Below are 18,225 nucleotides of genomic sequence, written 5' to 3'. Positions count from 1 at the left end.
CATACAGTGCCTGCTTTTAAGGAATTGGCATCCTAGTAAAGGGATCTGTGGAAAATATTGTGTGCAGCTTCACTTTTATGGGTAGAAGGCCGTTGAGCTTTCATCATATCTCTGAGGCAACTGAGTCCCAAAACGTGGAAGAACCACTAGTCTGAAAGAGAAATAGATGCATGAACAGGTATTTGAATATACTTTGAAAAGTGGGAAACACAGGTTAGAAAGACAGCATTCATTATGGGCACCTGATGATGTGGAAGGATTAGGAAGGCTTCCTAGAAGAAATCATGTATGAACTAGAGACCTAAAGGGAAAATAGGCCTTAACCTAGAAAATCAAGGATGGAAAGGACGAAGGAGAAGAATGTATAGTCGCTTGAATCTGGAGAGAACGTAGGACGCCCTGATGGTGTTGAAGAAATGTTTGAGATGTTCAGGATTAGTCCCAGGTGGTTATTTGTGTGGAAGTGGAAGAGTGCAGTATGGGCAGGGGAGGGGATGACAAGAGATGAGCTTGGAGGGGTTCTTCAGAGAAACAGAACCAATAGTAGATAGATATCTCTCCCTGCCCCCTTTCTCTCTCTCTCTCTCTCTCTCTCTCTGTCAGTCTCTCTCATTCTATCTATGGATATACATATAGTAGAGAGGGAGGAAGAGGAGGATTATTTTAAGAAGCTGGCTCCCATGATTGTGCGGGCTGGCAGGTGTGGAATCTGTAGGGCAGCTGGCAGGTTGGAAATCCAGGTCAGAGTTGACGTTACAGTCTTGAGTTCTAAATCTTCAGGCAGGCCAGCAGCCTGGAAACTCAAGCAGGGTTTCTGTGTTGCAGTCTTGAGACAGAAAATTAGTTTCTTTGGGAAACCTCAGTCTTTGCCTTTAAGGCCTGTAACTGATTGGATGAGGCTGACCCACATTATAGAGGGTATCTGCTTTACTTACAATTAGCTGATTATAAATGTTAATTGTATCCACAAGTACTTTCATAGCAACATCGAGTTGACCAAACAATTGGACACCACAGCTTAGCCAAGTTGACACATAAAATTCACCACCACAGAGAGGTTGGAGGGTCAGGTGATGAAAGGCAAGCTAGATTTGTTAACTGGTTGGGTTGCACACTGTGGGCAGTGGGTAGTCATGCAAGGGTTATAAGCAGGAGAGGGGTGAACTGCATGACTGGCTGCAGACTCTCGGCTTGCTCTGATTTGTGGGAGCAAGAAGTGGGGGAGCTGCTACTGGAATCCAGAAGAGAGGGGTGGTTTCCTGAACTAAGGCAGTGTCATGGGGATGGAGAAGGTGGCCAGATTTGAGAGATGTGAGGAGGTGGAATGGAGAAGACATGTCTACATGGGTGGAAGAGGTGGAGAACTTGATCTTGAGGCTTTGACTTGGGCAGCTGAAGCCTAATAGCAGAGAGATGCCATTTATTGAGCAGGACATACCGGAAGGAGGAGGCAGTCTGCTTGGGGAGAAGGTGCTGTGGTTTGTTTCGGACATGCATGCTTAATGGTTAGTAGAAATCGATCTGAAATACATAGTTTTAAGGAATTGAAACAACCAAGGCCAAGCCTCTGAGTGGGTACTTGGGGAACGTTAAATTTTGAGGCTGTGATTGTCTGCAGGCCTTCATGGGAATTTATAGAAAAATTAAGCACTCTATTAAGACTCTTGGGAATTTTGAGCCTTTCCCACCTAGTCACCAAAGAAATGCCCTGCTTTCTTACGTGAGAACTATATACCAAGAGCTGCAAAATCAAATGTTGCAACTTCACAGGCTGAGGCTTGTGTTAGGTGGTTCCCAGTTCTGATAAACCTTAGGATAATAGGGAGGAGTTTTTATTGCTAAACTGCATCCAAGACCAATTAATTTAGAATATATCCTGGTGATTCAAATGTGCAGCCAAGGTTGAGAACTATCGCATTGTGCAAAGAACTCAACAAGAGTTGAACAGTGGAGAAGTGTCAGCCTTAGTCAGGGGACAGCTGAACGGAGCAAATACCTAAAGTGGGGAGGAATATTGTGACACAGAAGTTGAGGTGAGCAGACCAGAGGACCAGGTAGGGAGAAGAACTGGGGAAATGAGATGGTAGGGAAGATTCAAAGGGTTTGTAAACAGGAGGTGAATTAGAGAGAGGAGGGGGGATTACAAGTGGACACGTGAGCATAAAATTATGAACCCAGAAAACTTGGGTATGATTTTTAGATATGTATATATAGATTATTTTGAACATTTAAAAAATGTAGATTAGAGGTGACCATTGAACCCAGAGTTGACTTAACTGATGTGCTAGAAATGAATCTGTAAGGATGGAGTTAGTAAATCCATGGCTGCCTGGGGATGGGGTCGGGGGTGACAGGGCATGGGAGGGGCAGAAGGCAGAGACTACAAGGGCCACCAGGAAACACCTGGGGTGATGGTCATGTTCACTATCCTGATAGTGGTGATGGTTCCACAGGTATTTACATATGTCAAAATGTGTCACATTGTACACTTTAAACGTGTAGCTCTTTTGTGTGTAAGCTATTTCTCAATAAAGTTGTTATGTTAACAAAAAAAAGAGAGAGGTGTGCTAGAATTCACGTATCCAAATGTTGAAATTACTTCAAGAGCCAGATTACAAACTGTGCATTAACATTACTCTCATTACTTTTAGTTACACCTTCAAAATTTTTTAAACAAGAGATTATATTATGTAATTTAATATCTCTTAATCATCAAAATTGACTCCAAATAACTTAGCTATTTTCAAAAATCAAATACATTTTCAAGAGGCAAATATTTGCTGCCACTAAGAAGCATGCACGAATGGCTCTTATGGGAATTAGCTACTTGGAAGAGAGCCTGATGAATTTAATAAGAATGACCTGGATTGACTTTAGAATTACTGCTTTGATGGAAGGGCATCAGGATTGATCAATTTGATAGAGGGATCCTGGGGCCACATCACTGGCTACCTTTATTCCCTCCCCCAGGGAGAAAACACCTGAAGTTTAAAGGACCAGTCAGATTCCAGAACAGGGCATGTCATGCTGTATACATAATTTATTAATATGTACATGTTTTATGTTAATTTAAAGCCTTTTTGTTGCATGATTGTTTTCCCCCTGCAGTTTCTCATGAAACTGTAGCCAAGATGCCTTTCTGAGCTTTATCCTTGTGTCATAACTCTGTCACTCAGTGGCTGCATTTGAGGAGGACAAATAATTATGTGAGCAGCATGACTGTCTGATGAACAAATTAAGCCCACTATTTATTAGTAATAACTGCTTTCTCTTACAGTGGATAATGAAGAACTGCAGGGTGGATTCATGTTGTGCTTCCTGGATGATGGATGTGGTATGAGCCCTGGTAAGTGAATTATCTAGATTCCTACCTGGCTGTTAGAACAAACAGCCTGAAAACCTATAAAATAAATAAAAATAAATTGAGATATATATATAAACAAGTATGGAGCTATTAGGGAAAATAAACCCCAGACTTAACATATTGTTGAGCTTTTTAGCTTTAAATATTCCAGCTGACAGAGTAAATTCACTGTAACCATCTAAAGCAAGACCAAAAGTGAATGTAAATCAATATTGCCAGAAAAATGACAGGCACAGGGCACAGATTTCTTGTAAGGAACAGCATCTGGGAATGAATGGAAAACAAACACAGACTGTGAGATTGTCTTTAGTACACCCTTCAGGTACTGCTTGCAAGAGACCCGAGGCAGTTTCTAGTGTCTTTAGGCTATTTTAAATTTTTTGTTTAACCTTGAGGTAGAGGTCACCTCTCCTTGTTTTTAGCAGTTTGTGTTTTTTCCCTGCACATTCAAAGGTTTAGTTGCTTCTTGAATGTTCTCAGCGTAGTGAAAACACCTACAATGCATTGCATGATTATCTTCGTATCTTCAAGGCTAGCAAAAGACAGCACAGAGTAGGTACATAATATTGTTTGCTGTGGAATTGAGATGTTATTCCTTCAGATAAAGGATTTGCATGAATTGGGATACCTTATCCCTGAATTCTTATAACACTTGTGTATGTCCCTCAAGCTAGGCTTTTTGACCACAGATTTAACAAACAGTGAGGGAGTTCAAATAATATGGTAGTGTTCTGGTCAGTTCCACACCAGAGGAAAGAATGATCATCGGTGCTGATAGAAGCTAAGAATAAAAAATAAGGCAGTTATCGTCTTTTGAGTCTCCAAAGACCCCCTTGGTCTGAATGGTAAAAGACTATGTGTGACATATTCTAAAGCAATTCCTTAAAAAAAGAAGCAACTCCTTTATATGGGTCCACAAACAAAATAATCAAAACACAGGTAAGACAAATATTCAGATCTTCAGAAGAAACTCACTTCAGTTGACATATACAGTTGTATTTTAAAAAGGCCCAGTAGTGTTGAGAGCAATTCTTTATTAATGTTGGAACTCAGGTGATAAGTTGGAAGAGTTTTTCTGATGACTGAAAATAGAATCCATCTGTTGTCCAAGCTGAGCTCAATCAATCTTGACCCTTAGAAGATGACTGCAGTGATTTCCAAACTCTTTTCACTTGCAGTCTTGCCCCATTACAGTGCATTTCCCACACAGCAATCCTGAGTGCATTTTTTTCTTTTAATAGATCATATTGATGCCCCTGCTTAAAACCCTTAGTGGTTTTCCATTACTTCAGAATAAAATTCATATTCCTCAGCAACACTTTCAATTTCTTGCATTATTTGGCCTCTGTCCACCTCTTTGACCTTTTCTCGTACCTCGCACTTCCTTGCTCACAGCACTCCAGCCACACCTGGCTGGCCCTTCATCATTTAAATCTCATCTCAGATGACACCTTATGAAGGAGGTCTTCCCTGAGCATTCTATCTGCAGGCTACATTCTTGTTAATTCCCTGTAACATTACCCTTGTTTTATTTCCTTTACTTAGTGCTCTCCGAAAGGATCTTGTTTGTCTACTTCTTTCTCCTACCATGACATAAAGTTATTGAGGACAGGGGTCATGCCTGTCCTATTCAGTGTTCTGTCCCTGTGCTCAGAACTCTGGCCACCATACATGGGTATCTGTATGGTGTGTGATAAAAACCATGGGATTTGGTCTTCTGCAACTCTGGGTGCTATTTCTGTGGGTACCATTTATCAGTGTGACCTTGGGAAAGTTACATAAACTCCTAAAACTTAAATTTCCTCATGTGTAATGTGTAGATAATAATAATAATAGTATCTTCCTTGTAGGCTTGTTATAAATGTTAAGTAGTTGGTGCAAATAAATATATGATATAGTACCTGGCACATACTAAATAATAAGCAGTAGCTAATATTATCATTATGGATACGCTCATCTAATAGCCAACCCTTAATAAGAACATGTGATAAAATGTCCAGTTAGCTTCAGACAAGCAGAGTGTCTTTACACACCTCATGCCACATGCCACTGAACTATAGCATGTCTGCCCCCAGACTGACACAGGGTCCTCAGGGCAATTCTGGAGCATGTATTCAGGTAGCCCAATTGGGAGACCCATTTCTATCTCTTCCTATTTCCCTGGGAGCATTCCTATTCTTGGAGGTATGTATATTCTGAAGTTCAGGGGATTCTTCTCTAGAATTCCAGAATGCCCTGGAGAGATCTGGAGAATAACTCTCAAAGTCTGAAATAAGTAGCCCTTCCCAGTTAGTAGCAGACCAAAAGCTATTCTGCCCTTCTCAGTCTCACATGGGACTGGATAAGTGCCAAAAGCATAGAAAATTACTAGTGGTACAAATAATTATAGGACCTTTATTAGCATTTATTAAATGGCATGTATTGTCTTTAAGGTTAACACATCATCTCATTTAATTCATTTCATTTATCTTCATCAACAAATCTGTGATATAAGTGTTAGTAGTTCCCTTTTAGGGACAAGAAAATTTTTAAAAAATTAATCAATTAATTTTTGGCTGTGTTGGGTCTTTGTTGCTGAGCGTGGGCTTTCTCTAGTTGCGGCAAGTGGGGGCTACTCTTCCTTGTGGTGCGCAGACTTCTCATTGTGCTGGCTTCTCTTGTTGCAGAGCATGGGCTCTAGGCGCATGGGCATCAGTAGTTGTGGCACGTGGGCTCAGTGGTCGTGGCTCACGGGCTCTAGAGCACATGCTCAGTAGTTGTGGCACACGGGCTTAGTTGCTCCATGGCATGTGGGATCTTCCCGGACCAGGGCTTGAACCCGTGTCCCTTGCATTGGCAGGAAGATTCTTAACCACTGCACTACCAGGGAAGCCCAGGGAAAAGGAAATTAAGGCTCTACTTCCCCAGGGTCACATGGCTAGGTCTGTCTGACCTCCTTCAATATATTGCTGTTATGATCCTGGTCAGAGATTATGGGGCCTGACAAGGATCCTTGTCTTTGGACTGACCCAAGAAGTATGGATTTGTCCTAATATATGTGTGACATCCTGACAACTCGACCTCTGACTGGTGTGAATGACTCATAAGTCCTAACCACTTACATGTCTTTGTCAATTATAGAGGAAGCGTCAGATATCATTTACTTTGGAACATCCAAGAAACAGTTATCAAGTTTGAAGTTTATTGGGCAATATGGCAATGGTCTTAAAAGGTGAGAATTGTTTTCCTTAATGCATATATTATTGATTTTGATTATTGGGAATAATATTTGGTTAAAGGAAATTTTAGAAACAAATATAAACTTGAGAGTCCTATCTTGTTTTAGAATTTCCACTACCCATAACTGACTTGAACCTTTACAATGTTTTAAAATTTAATTAAAATTTAAAATTTAATTCTTAAATAGATGATGAATCTTTTTTTCAGAGATGGCTGAAGTAGCACCCCTGTAGCTTAAAGCTTCATCACATCTCTATGTCCTATTGTTTCTCAAAGTGTATCTTAGTGTAGGTGTTATATGTGTCCACAGCTTATGTTACTGGTCTGCCTCAAAGAAAAGTGAGGACATGAGGCTACGATCACCTGTGTAGCACCTGCCAGGGACAGATGATTGTTCTTTGCTGGAGCCCTGGACAGCACCTTATCTCAAGCCAGAATGTGGGCCTGGATTAGTTCAAATTCTGCTCTGCTTTGAGAAAAAAAAAAAAATCATACTTATACACGCTTGGTGATGAGTCAGCAAAACAGGGGAGTTATTTCTGTGAAAAGAACAACCTGGTACAGTACACGATATCATGCTCGCCTGTTCCTTCTTTCTAGTGTTTGAGATGTAAACCGTTATGTTCTTGATTTTTAATATAGTGGATCCATGAGGATTGGAAAAGACTTTATTCTTTTCACAAAGAAGGAAGAAACGATGACCTGTGTGTTTTTTTCTCAGACATTTTGTGAAAGAGAAGGTCTAAGTGAGGTAAGTGTTGAGAATTTTCCTTCAGTTCCCATGGTAATGGAATTGTTTTCATTTACCGTTTCAGGAGGTAAAGTCTACCGTGGGTTCTTATGCTTTAGAAATTTAAGAGTATATTTGGGAAATGGAGAGAGGGTAGCTGGCCATTCTGGGGTCATTGGAGGCCTGTCCTATTTATCCTTCCTTGAGTAGGTTTGTAACTCCTAGACAGTTTTCAGAACTTTATTTTTATTATCCATGTACACAAATTTTCCAGAATAAGAGGCTCCCTTTGGCACAATGAGCTTTTTGGAAGAAGCTTGCAAAACATTTCCACCACTTGTCTGTAAATTAGAGTATCTTTTTTTTTTTTTTTGCGGTACGTGGGCCTCTCACCGCCGTGGCCTCTCCCGCCGCAGAGCACAGGCTCCGGACGCGCAGGCTCCAGACGCGGCTCACGGACCCAGCTGCTCACGGGCCCAGCTGCTCCGCGGCACACGGGATCCTCCCGGACCGGGGCACGAACCCCCGTCCCCTGCATCGGCAGGCGGACTCCCAACCACTGCGCCACCAGGGAAGCCCTAGAGTATCATTTTAAAAATAGAATATTGGATTCAAAAGACTTGGAAAACAACATCTAAAGAAATTGAATGCAAACCAGACTTAAAACTGTAACTCTGTTGACCATAATTTCAATTCCATTTGCTGACCCAGAGACATTTTATTAATTTGCAGTGTCTGAGTTTAGTATTATGAACATCAATTATAATTCAATATAGCAAATACATGTTGAGGAACTGCTGTCTGCCTAGCACTGGGTAGACCCTGTGGAAGGTAGAAAACAAGTGGGACCACCCGACCATCAGTATTTTCAGCCTTATCACCAAATAAGGCAGACACGTATGAACTGGATACATAAAAAAACAGGGTTGTTTAAAAAGCATGCTGTTCAATGAGTATGTGTTCCTGCTGCTACTCAATTGTCAAAAGCAGTGATATGGATGGAGAGATGAGAGAGCCTTGAGTGGCCAATGAGGGTTTTATGGGGAGAGGACAACGTGTAACTGGAAAGGTTGGTATATGGTGAGAAATAGCATGTGGCAAGTCTCAGACCTGAGATGACTGTGGGGTTTGGAGGGACAGTGTGGAGATGGGGGACTGTCCAGCAGGAGCCCAGCGTGCCCGCTGGCAGCAGTGGAGTGGGGCTGGTTAACAGGAATAGTCTGGAAGCAATAGGGAGTAGCTGAGTGGGATTCTGACATGAGGAAAAGCAATACTTTAAACATTTATATTGTACTTTTTGTATGTAAAGGACATGGGAAATTGGGCCAAAGCTGAGGTTATAGCTTTCCTAAGATGGGCCATTTCCTTTTATTTTTTTAAACTAAAGCCTGCAGCCCCTTTCCATTTCCACTTCTACAGAGGCAATCTCTTTCAACAGTATTAGCTGATTCTTTTGCTACTTTCCTGTAAATCTCTATATAACATGCTTGTATTGCTACTTCTTGATTTGATTTAGGCATTATCTATTCTGTTAACCTCCCACTGTAAAAGGGGAGGATTTATCTGTTTCTTTTTCTTTGCTCCCATCACACATACATACCCTTCCAATTCTCCATCCTCAATATGGCTCAGTTGTAATTTTGGTTGTGCCAATATTCACTATTTAAATTAGAGACTATACAGGCACTACGTACAATTATACCATGTCATAAACTATGATTTTTCTCTCTCCTGCAAAACTTTTAATTAATAATTACTAATTGCCTGCTTAGTGTTCTGTATGCTTATCGCTATCACTGAATATTTGCTTGGTCTTATATGTCTTTTATCACTGTGTTAACCCCAGTCTCAACCTGTTATTTTGATGATTCCACTGTCTTGAAGAACTCTACTCTGGAATCTTCTTACGTGCTGCACCTCACATTCCTGCTTTCCATGGCTGGTATTCAGCTGCCATTCTGGGATATGCCCCTGCCATCATTCTGGCAATTCTCTTTACTTCTCTTCTGTGTCAGGTCTTTCCTAGTGTGCTCCCTCTTCTTGGTGTAACATATCCTCCATTAGCTTTCTCAGCAAGAGTGCATGAGGGGTAAAATATTTTGAGACTTCACATGCATGAAAATGTTTTTATCCCACCCAAACACTTAATGATAGTTTGGCTTGATGTTTTTTCTTGGAATTAGTTTTCTTTCAGGATTTTGAAGGCATTGCTCCATGATCTTATAATTTCTAGTGTTGAGAAGTCTGAAGCCATTTAAATTCCTGAGTTTTCTATGTGACCCATTCTTCTCCCCTCCCCCTCTATTTTTGGGAGGGCTTTTCCCCCTCTGTTCTGATTTCAGTGTTTTGCCTTTGGGTGGGTCTATTTGTACCCATCGTGCTGGGTGCTTGTTGAACATTTTCAGTCTGGAAACTCATGTCCTTTAATTCTGGGATATTTTCCTGTAATATTGCATGATTTTCTTCCATCCATATTATCTTTTCTCTCCTTTTACAACACCTGTTCTTAGCTCTTGGATGTCTAGAGACAGTTCTTTAGTTTTCTTACCCTTTCTCTCCTGTTTTCTGTCCTTTATATTTTTGTTTTGTTTTCTGGGAGATTTTCTTACATTTATCTTCCAACCCTTAAAAAGAAAATTTTTTCTGTAATCATATTCTTCTAAGGAGTCTTTTTAGTCTCTCAATATTCCTTTTTAAAGATATGTAGTTCTTGTTTCATGGATACAGTATTTCTTCTTAGAGCTCTGAAGATATTAACTACAATTGATTTTTTTCCCCTGAAATTTTCATCTTCCTCTTATGGTTTTTGTTACCACTGAGTTGCTTTGTTTGTGCTTGTTTATTTGGTCTCTGTCTGTCACATTAGAGGCTTTTCTTAGATGACTGTTAATCCTGAATACTTTAAAGATTAGTTCAATAAAATGCCAATTGAAAGCTCTGAGAGTGTGGGTGGGGCTTGACAGCTATGCAGGTCACAATAATGGGATCTAACTGGGATGTTTTATTGGAAAATCCTCAATATAAGTTGCCTCATGTCTTTCCTTCTGGGCTGGTCAGATATCTCAAAGAAGACTCTTACAGGCTTCTGCCTGAAGGTCTAGCTGACAGCTTCCTGGGAGCCAAATGAGAGAAGAGATCTGGGGTTCTCAGCATCCAATATGTATACTTTTATTTAATCCCTCTAATCTAAGTAAGGTCCCCTGCCAACTGTGCCTGATATATCCTCTAATCCAGATGTGCTTTGTTCCACTCTTTCCAGTTAATAAACATCAGTTCCTGTGGAGGTGGGGGAGGAGCTATTGCCAGGTGGGGACCTGGATGCTACTTCTAGCTCTCTTCTCCTTTTACCCTACCTCCAGAGTTAATTCATGCCATCAGTCTCTGAGCCTTTTAGCAGATTCTGAATTGTAAATCAGGCTAGTGCTTCTCCTGCCTGGCACGGGCTTTAGATTTGTTACTTGGATATGCTGTCCTACTTCTTGGATATGCTGTCATACTTGGATATGCTTTTCAACTTCTAAAATGCTGATACTGTTGTCCCCTCTTCCATTCTACCCATAATTCCATAGGGGACTGAGGTAGATTCCATCTGTTCCCACATTCTACAGTGGAACATTTTAGAATAAGACTCCAAGTATACATATTTGTCATGTGTCTCTTCCTTATAAAACTAGAATACCTGGGAAAAATAAACATTTAACCTAGTGTTTTATAATTTGGCTGCATGGTAAGTGAACTGAATTAGGATCAGACAAAAGAATGATGGTTTTTCTTTGTGTATTTCATAGTAAATTGATGTGTGTTTTTTTAATAGGTTGTGGTTCCAATACCTTCATGGTTAACAAGAACCAGAGAATCTGTCACAGATGATCCTCAGAAATTCTCAACGGAATTGTCTATAATTTTTAAGTATTCTCCGTTTAAAACTGAAGCTGAATTGATGCAGCAGTTTGATGTGATCTATGGGAAATGTGGTAAGATCATCACAACCCTGAAATTTTGATGTGAAAGTATTTGTTTTCAGTGTCTTATGAAAGACTATAAATATGATTTCATATTTTCTTCTATTTACAATATTACATGGAGTCTCATATGGGGCAGTTATTCATTTTATTTATATAAGTTTTGTCTCAGGAGAGTCCAAACGGGAATCATTCTTAAGTCCCTGACACTGGGAGAAAGGTTTGTACTTGTGTGAGCTTGGTGAAACTGGATAAGAAGAGGATGATACAGGCTATTACCGCAGGGAATCACAGTCTCTGCACCAGATGCTTTACTACAGCATCCAAGATTAGATGATGCCAGGGTTTATAAGAGAGTTAGCAATTTATAAAATAACGAATTCAGGTTTCTGTGCCAGTCTTCCTCCAGACTTCTACCACTTTTCATATCTGGAAGCAAAAAGATTCCTACTCTAGAGAAAACTATTTGCATTCTACTTTTTGTAATGTTTATATGCAAAATTCTGTTATGTTTATATTAAAATTCTGTTTTATGTTATGCTTATAGCAAAATTCTGAGATTTTTTTTGTGACTTGGCCTGTGTTACCTTCAAAATTTCTTCTCTAAACCTGTGTCATTTTGTTTAAAAGTGATGTTTTATGTCATCCTTTTCCCTTTCTCACAGCGGAAAAATAGTGGCAATTAAATAAATATTCATTTCATTAACATATGTGGCATACTTTATGGACAGTTAATGTAATCCCTTAGTTGCCTTCTAATTGTGAAATACTCATATAAATGAAAGATGTACTGTTTCCTGAATACTTTTCTAAATGCTTTATAAAAATTAACTCATTTAATCCTCTAAACAACTCAGTCTTTTAGGTACCTCATGAGCTCCATCATATAGATTAGAAAACTTAGTTTCAGAGAGGTTAGGAAACTTACCTGTGGTCATTGTGCTAGTAAATGGTTGATCCAGGATGTAGACCCAAGTATTTAGGCTCCCAAGTCCAAGTCCAAATTCTTAGTCACTCTGCTATTCTCCCTTCTGTTTTAGTATTACCAAAAAAAGTGTAATTCGTTGTTCTTAAAATTTCTCTGACAATGGTGTTTGTCTTGATATTATAATCAATTTCATAAAGAATTTGGATTTTTTTGTTTACTGTGCTTTAGAGCAGGGGTCAGCAAACTCTAGCGCCTGCAGGTCATATCGGCCCCATAGCTGTTTTTGTTAATAAATTTTTATTGGAAATAGCCACATCATTCATTTGTGTATTCCCTATGGCAGCTTTCATGCTACAGCTGTGGAGTTGAGTTGTGAGTAGATGTGAGAGGCCTGCAAAGCCTAAAGTATTTATTATCTGGCCCTTTACAGAAAAAGTTTACCAACACCTGTTTCAGGGTCTAAAAGCAGTACTTCATATTTATACAGATGTTGAAAATTCATCTTTGTTCTTATGTGCATTGATTTCAGTTCTGCCAGTGAGAGCTTTGCCTATAATACAAATTTGGTTCAGGCTTCTAACAGTTTTTGTAATGCAAATTATGAATAGAGTTCCAAAGTTTAAGAATCCACATTGAAAGACATAATGAATAGTAAAAAGAAGCGCTATACTGTAGAAACTCAACACTGTTTGGCAGAGAGTGGAATTTGCTATAAGACGTATATCTTGGAACTTATCCAAGCGTATTATTTAGTGAAGTACAAAAAGAAATTTGGTCTATAGCAGGCTTAATTCCATAGGTGAGATAATAGCACCATGACTAACACATAGTATAGTTAAATATTGACGAGTCAAATATCTATTTTTCCACTAGGTACTTTGCTGGTTATTTATAACTTGAAGCTTCTGCTTAGTGGAGAACCTGAGTTGGATGTTAAAACTGACAAGGAAGATATACTGATGGCTGGAGCTCTTGAGGAGTGAGTAATATGAGTGTTTGTCAGAACAGGTGTCAACAATGGCAGTGAGCTGGAGTTAGGAGCTCTACATCCTTGCTCCAGGTTGGGGGCCACCAGGCCTTGTCTCTAGAACAATTAATTTTACCCCAGCTACAGATGAAGTAAGTTAGGCTAGACAACTGATTCCCAGACCTGGCTGAGCCTCTGAGTGATGTAGGTAGCTTCTTGAGAAGTACAGGATCCTATCTCATACCAAATGTACTGAGTCAGAATCTCCAGATATCAAGCCTAGGAATCAATATTTTTTATATGTTCCACAGGTGATTCAGAGGAATATGACTGCATGACAATTCAGAATGGCCGTATGAACTGTATTCTTGCAGTTTATAAATAAATAAATGGACATTCATTTTTCTTGGCTATTGGGGATCCATAGGAAACAGAATTGAGAAAACAGTAGTGGGCATGGGTGAAAAAGTGTGCAGAAATATGAAATAGTAATTAACCCTGGATTTCTCTAAAGTAACTTTGAAATTAAAACTTGTTAGCTTGAACCTATAGTCTCTTAGTGTCAGCATGCTAGAGCTAGACGGGATTTATTTTTTTAACATCTTTATTGGAGTATAATTGCTTTACAATGTTGTGTTAGTTTCTGCTGTGTAACAAAGTGAATCAGCTCTATGTATACATACATCCCCATATCCCCTCCCTCTTGCGTCTTCCTCCCACCCTCCCTATCCCACCCCTCTAGGTGGTCACAAAGCACCGAGCTGATCACCCTGTGCTATGCAGCTGCTTCCCACTAGCTATGTATTTTACATTTGTTAGTGTATATATGTCAATGCTACTCTCTCACTTTGTCTCAGCTTACCCTCCCCCCTCCCCATGTCCTCAAGTCCATCCTCTACATCTGTGTCTTTATTCCTGTCCTGGCCCTAGGTACATCAGAATCATTTTTGTTTGTTTGTTTGTTTTAGATTCCATATATATGTGTTAGCATATGGTATTTGTTTTTCTCTTTCTGAGTTACTTCACTCTGTATGACAGACTCTAGGTCCATCCACCTCACTACAAATAACTCCATTTCTTTTTATGTCTGAGTAATATTCCATTGTATATAGGTGCCACATCTTCTTTATCCATTCATCTGTCAATGGACACGTAGGTTGCTTCCATATCCTGGCTACTGTAAATAGTGCTGCAATGAACATTGTGGTACATGTCTCTTTTTGAATTATGGTTTTCTCAGGGTATATGCCCAATAGTGGGATTGCTGGGGCATATGGTAGTTCTATTTTTAGATTTTTAAGGAACCTCCATACTGTTCTCCATAGTGGCTCTATCAATTTACATTCCCAGCAACAGTGCAAGAGGGTTCCCTTTAGAGCTAGAAGGGATTTTAAAGGAATTTAATCTAGTTTGATTCATTTCATGAACCATTGTGGTGCAATAGAAATATAGTGAGAGCCGGATAGCCTCATCCACTAGAGGGCAGACAGCAGAAGCAAGAACTACAATCCTGCAGCCTGTGGAACAAAAACCACATTCACAGAAGATAAGACAAGATGAAAAGGCAGAGGACTATGTACCAGATGAATGAACAAGATAAAACCCCAGAAAAACAACTAAATGAAACAGAGATAGGCAATCTTCCAGAAAGAGAATTCAGAATAATGATAGTGAAGATGATCCAGGACCTCGGAAAAAGAATGGAGACAAAGATCGAGAAGATGCAAGAAATGTTTAACAAAGATCTAGAAGAATTAAAAAACAAACAAACAGAGATGAACAACACAATAACTGAAATGAAAAATACACTAGAAGGAATCAATAGCAGAGTAACTGAGGCAGAAGAATGGATAAGTGACCTGGAAGACAGAATGGGGGAATTCACTGCTGCAGAACACAATAAAGAAAAAAGAAAGAAAAGAAATGAAGAAAGCATAAGAGACCTCATAGGAGAAGAGAGAGAAAAGGACCCGAGAAAATATTTGAAGAGATTATAGTCAAAAACTTCCCTAACATGGGAAAGGAAATAGCCACCCAAGTCCAGGAAGCACAGAGAGTCCCATACAGGATAAGCCCAAGGAGAAATATGCTGAGACACAGTAATCAAATTGGCAAAAATTAAAGACAAAGAAAAATTATTGAAAGCAGCAAGGGAAAAACGACAAATAACATACAAGGGAACTCCCATAAGATTAACAGAGGATTTCTCAGCAGAAACTCTACAAGCCAGAAGGGAGTGGAATGATATACTTAAAGTGATGAAAGGGAAGAACCTACAACCAAGATGACTCTACCCAGCAAGAATCTCATTCAGATTTGATGGAGAAATCAAAAGCTTTACAGACAAGCAAAAGCTAAGAGAATTCAGCACCACCAAACCAGCTCTACAACAAATGCTAAAAGAATTTCTCTAAGTGGGAAACACAAGAGAAGAAACAGACCTACAAAAACAAACCTAAAACAGTTAAGAAAATGGTAATAGGAACATACATATTGGTAATTACCTTAAACGTGAATGGATTAAATGCTCCAACCAAAAGACACAGGCTCACTGAATGGATACAAAAACAAGACCCATATATATGCTGTCTACAAGAGACACACTTCAGACCTAGGGACACATACAGATTGAAAGTGAGGGGATGGAAAAAATATTCCATGCAAATGGAAATCAAAAGAAAGCTGGAGTAGCAATACTCATATCAGATAAAATAGACTTTAAAATAAAGAATGTTACAAGAGACAAGGAAGGGCACTACATAATGATCAAGGGATCAATCCAAGAAGAAGATATAACAATTATAAATATGTATGCACCCAACATAGGAGCACCTCAATACATAAGGCAACTGCTAACAGCTCTAAAACAGGAAATCGCTAGTAACACAAAAATAGAGGGGAACTTTAACACCTCACTTACACCAATGGACAGATCATCCATACAGAAAATTAATAAGGAAACACAAGCTTTAAATGACACAATAGACCAGATAGATTTAATTGATATTTATAGGACATTACATCCAAGAACAGCAGATTATACTTTCTATTCAGGGCACATGGAATGTTCTCCAGGATAGATCATATCTTGGGTCACAAATTAAGCCTCAGTAAGCTTAAGAAAATTGAAATCATATCAAGCATCTTTTCTTACCACAATGCTATGAGATTAGAAATCAATTGCAGGGAAAAAAATGTAAAAAACACAAACACATGAAGGCTAAACAATATGTTACTAAATAAGCAAGAGATCACTGAAGAAATCAAAGAGGAAATAAAAAAATACCTAGAGACAAATGACAATGAACACACAGCGAACCAAAACCTATGGGATGCAGCAAAAGCAGTTCTAAGAGGGAAGTTTATAGCTATACAAGCCTACCTCAAGAAACAATCTAATGTTACACCTAAAGGAATTAGAGAAAGAAGAACAAACAAAACCCAAGTTAGCAGAAGGAAAGAAGTCATAAAGATCAGAGCAGAAATAAATGAAATAGAAACAAAGAAAACAGTAGCAACGATCAATAAAACTAAAAGCGGGTTCTTTGAGAAAATAAAAAAAATTGAGAAACCATTAGCCAGACTCATCAAGAAAAAGAGGGAGAGGACTCAAATCAATAAAATTAGAAACGAAAAAGGAGAAGTTACAACAGACACCACAGAAATACAAAGCATCCGAAGAGACCACTACAGGCAACTCTATGGCAATGAAATGGACAACCTGGAAGAAATGGACAAATTCTTAGAAAGGTATAACCTTACAAGACTGAACCAGGAAGAAATAGAAAACATGAACAGACCAATCACAAGGAGTGAAATTGAAACTGTGATTAAAAATCTTCCAACAAACAAAAGTCCAGGACAAGATGGCTTCACAGCTGAATTCTATCAAACATTTAGAGAAGAGTTAACACCCATCCTTCTCAGTCTCTTTCAAAAAATTGCAGAGGAAGGAAAACTTCCAAACTCATTCTATGAGGCCACCATCACCCTGATGCCAAAACCAAACAAAGGTACTACAAAAAAAGAAAATTACAGACCAATATCACTGATGAATATAGTTGCAAAAGTCCTCAACAAAATACTGGCAAGCAGAATCCAACAGCACATTAAAAGGATCATACACCATGATAAAGTGGGATTTATCCCAGGGAAGCAAGGATTCTTCAATATATGCAAATCAATCAATGCAATACACCATATTAACAAATTGAAGAATAAAGACCATATGATCATCTTAATAGATGCAGAAAAAGCTTTTGACAAAATTCAACACCCATTTATGATAAAAACTCTCCAGAAAGTGGGCATAGAGGGAACCTACCTCAAAACAATAAAGGCCATGTGTGACAAACCCATGGCAAACATTCTCAATGGTGAAAAACTGAAGGCATTTCCTCTAAGATCAGAAAAAAGACAAGGATGTCCACTCTCACCACTGTTATTCAGCATAGTTTTGGAAGTCCTAGCCACTGCAATCAGAGAAGAAAAAGAAATAAAAGGAATACAAATTGGAAAAGAAGAAGTAAAACTCACTGTTTGCAGATGACATGATACTATACATAAAGAATCCTAAAGATGCCACCCAGAAACTGCTAGAGCTAGTCATTGAATTTGGTAAAGTTTCAGGATACGAAATTAATGCACAGAAATCTCTTGCACTCCTATACACTAATGATGAAAAATCTGAAAGAGAAATTAAGGAAACAACCCCATTTACCATTGGAACAAAAAAAATAAAATACCTAGGAATAAACCTACCTAGGGAGACAAAAGACCTGTATGCAGAAAACTATAAGACACTGATGAAAGAAATTAAAGATGATACCAACAGATGGAGAGATATACCATGTTCTTGGATTGGAAGAATCAATATTGTGAAAATGACTCTACTACCCAAAGCAATCTACAGATTCAGTGCAATCCCTATCAACATACCATTGGCATTTTTTACAGAACTACAACAGAAAATCTGAAAATTTGTATGGAGACACAGAGGACCCTGCGTAGCCAAAGCTGTCCTGAGGGAAAAAAATGGCGTTGGAGGAATCACAC

The 18,225-nt window shown here is 39.0% G+C and overlaps 1 protein-coding gene across 1 annotated transcript in view; it reads left to right on the top strand.

Annotated features, from left to right (window-relative positions):
- MORC1 (MORC family CW-type zinc finger 1) overlaps nucleotides 1-18,225 on the top strand; it is a 179,188-nt gene that overhangs the window by 10,510 nt on the left and 150,453 nt on the right. Inside the window, exons 4-8 of the mRNA XM_029214773.1 lie at nucleotides 3,278-3,346; nucleotides 6,485-6,575; nucleotides 7,226-7,334; nucleotides 11,128-11,287; nucleotides 13,077-13,182. Coding sequence (XP_029070606.1) covers nucleotides 3,278-3,346; nucleotides 6,485-6,575; nucleotides 7,226-7,334; nucleotides 11,128-11,287; nucleotides 13,077-13,182 — 535 coding nt within the window. The remainder of the gene's footprint in view (nucleotides 1-3,277; nucleotides 3,347-6,484; nucleotides 6,576-7,225; nucleotides 7,335-11,127; nucleotides 11,288-13,076; nucleotides 13,183-18,225) is intronic.

This window comes from Monodon monoceros, unplaced genomic scaffold, assembly GCF_005190385.1.
Source record: "Monodon monoceros isolate NGI ecotype Baffin Bay Population unplaced genomic scaffold, NGI_Narwhal_1 Super_Scaffold_11, whole genome shotgun sequence".
NCBI lineage: Eukaryota > Metazoa > Chordata > Mammalia > Artiodactyla > Monodontidae > Monodon > Monodon monoceros.
The sequence above is the reverse complement of the archived record's forward strand: the minus strand, read 5'-3'. Positions and strand labels throughout refer to the sequence as shown.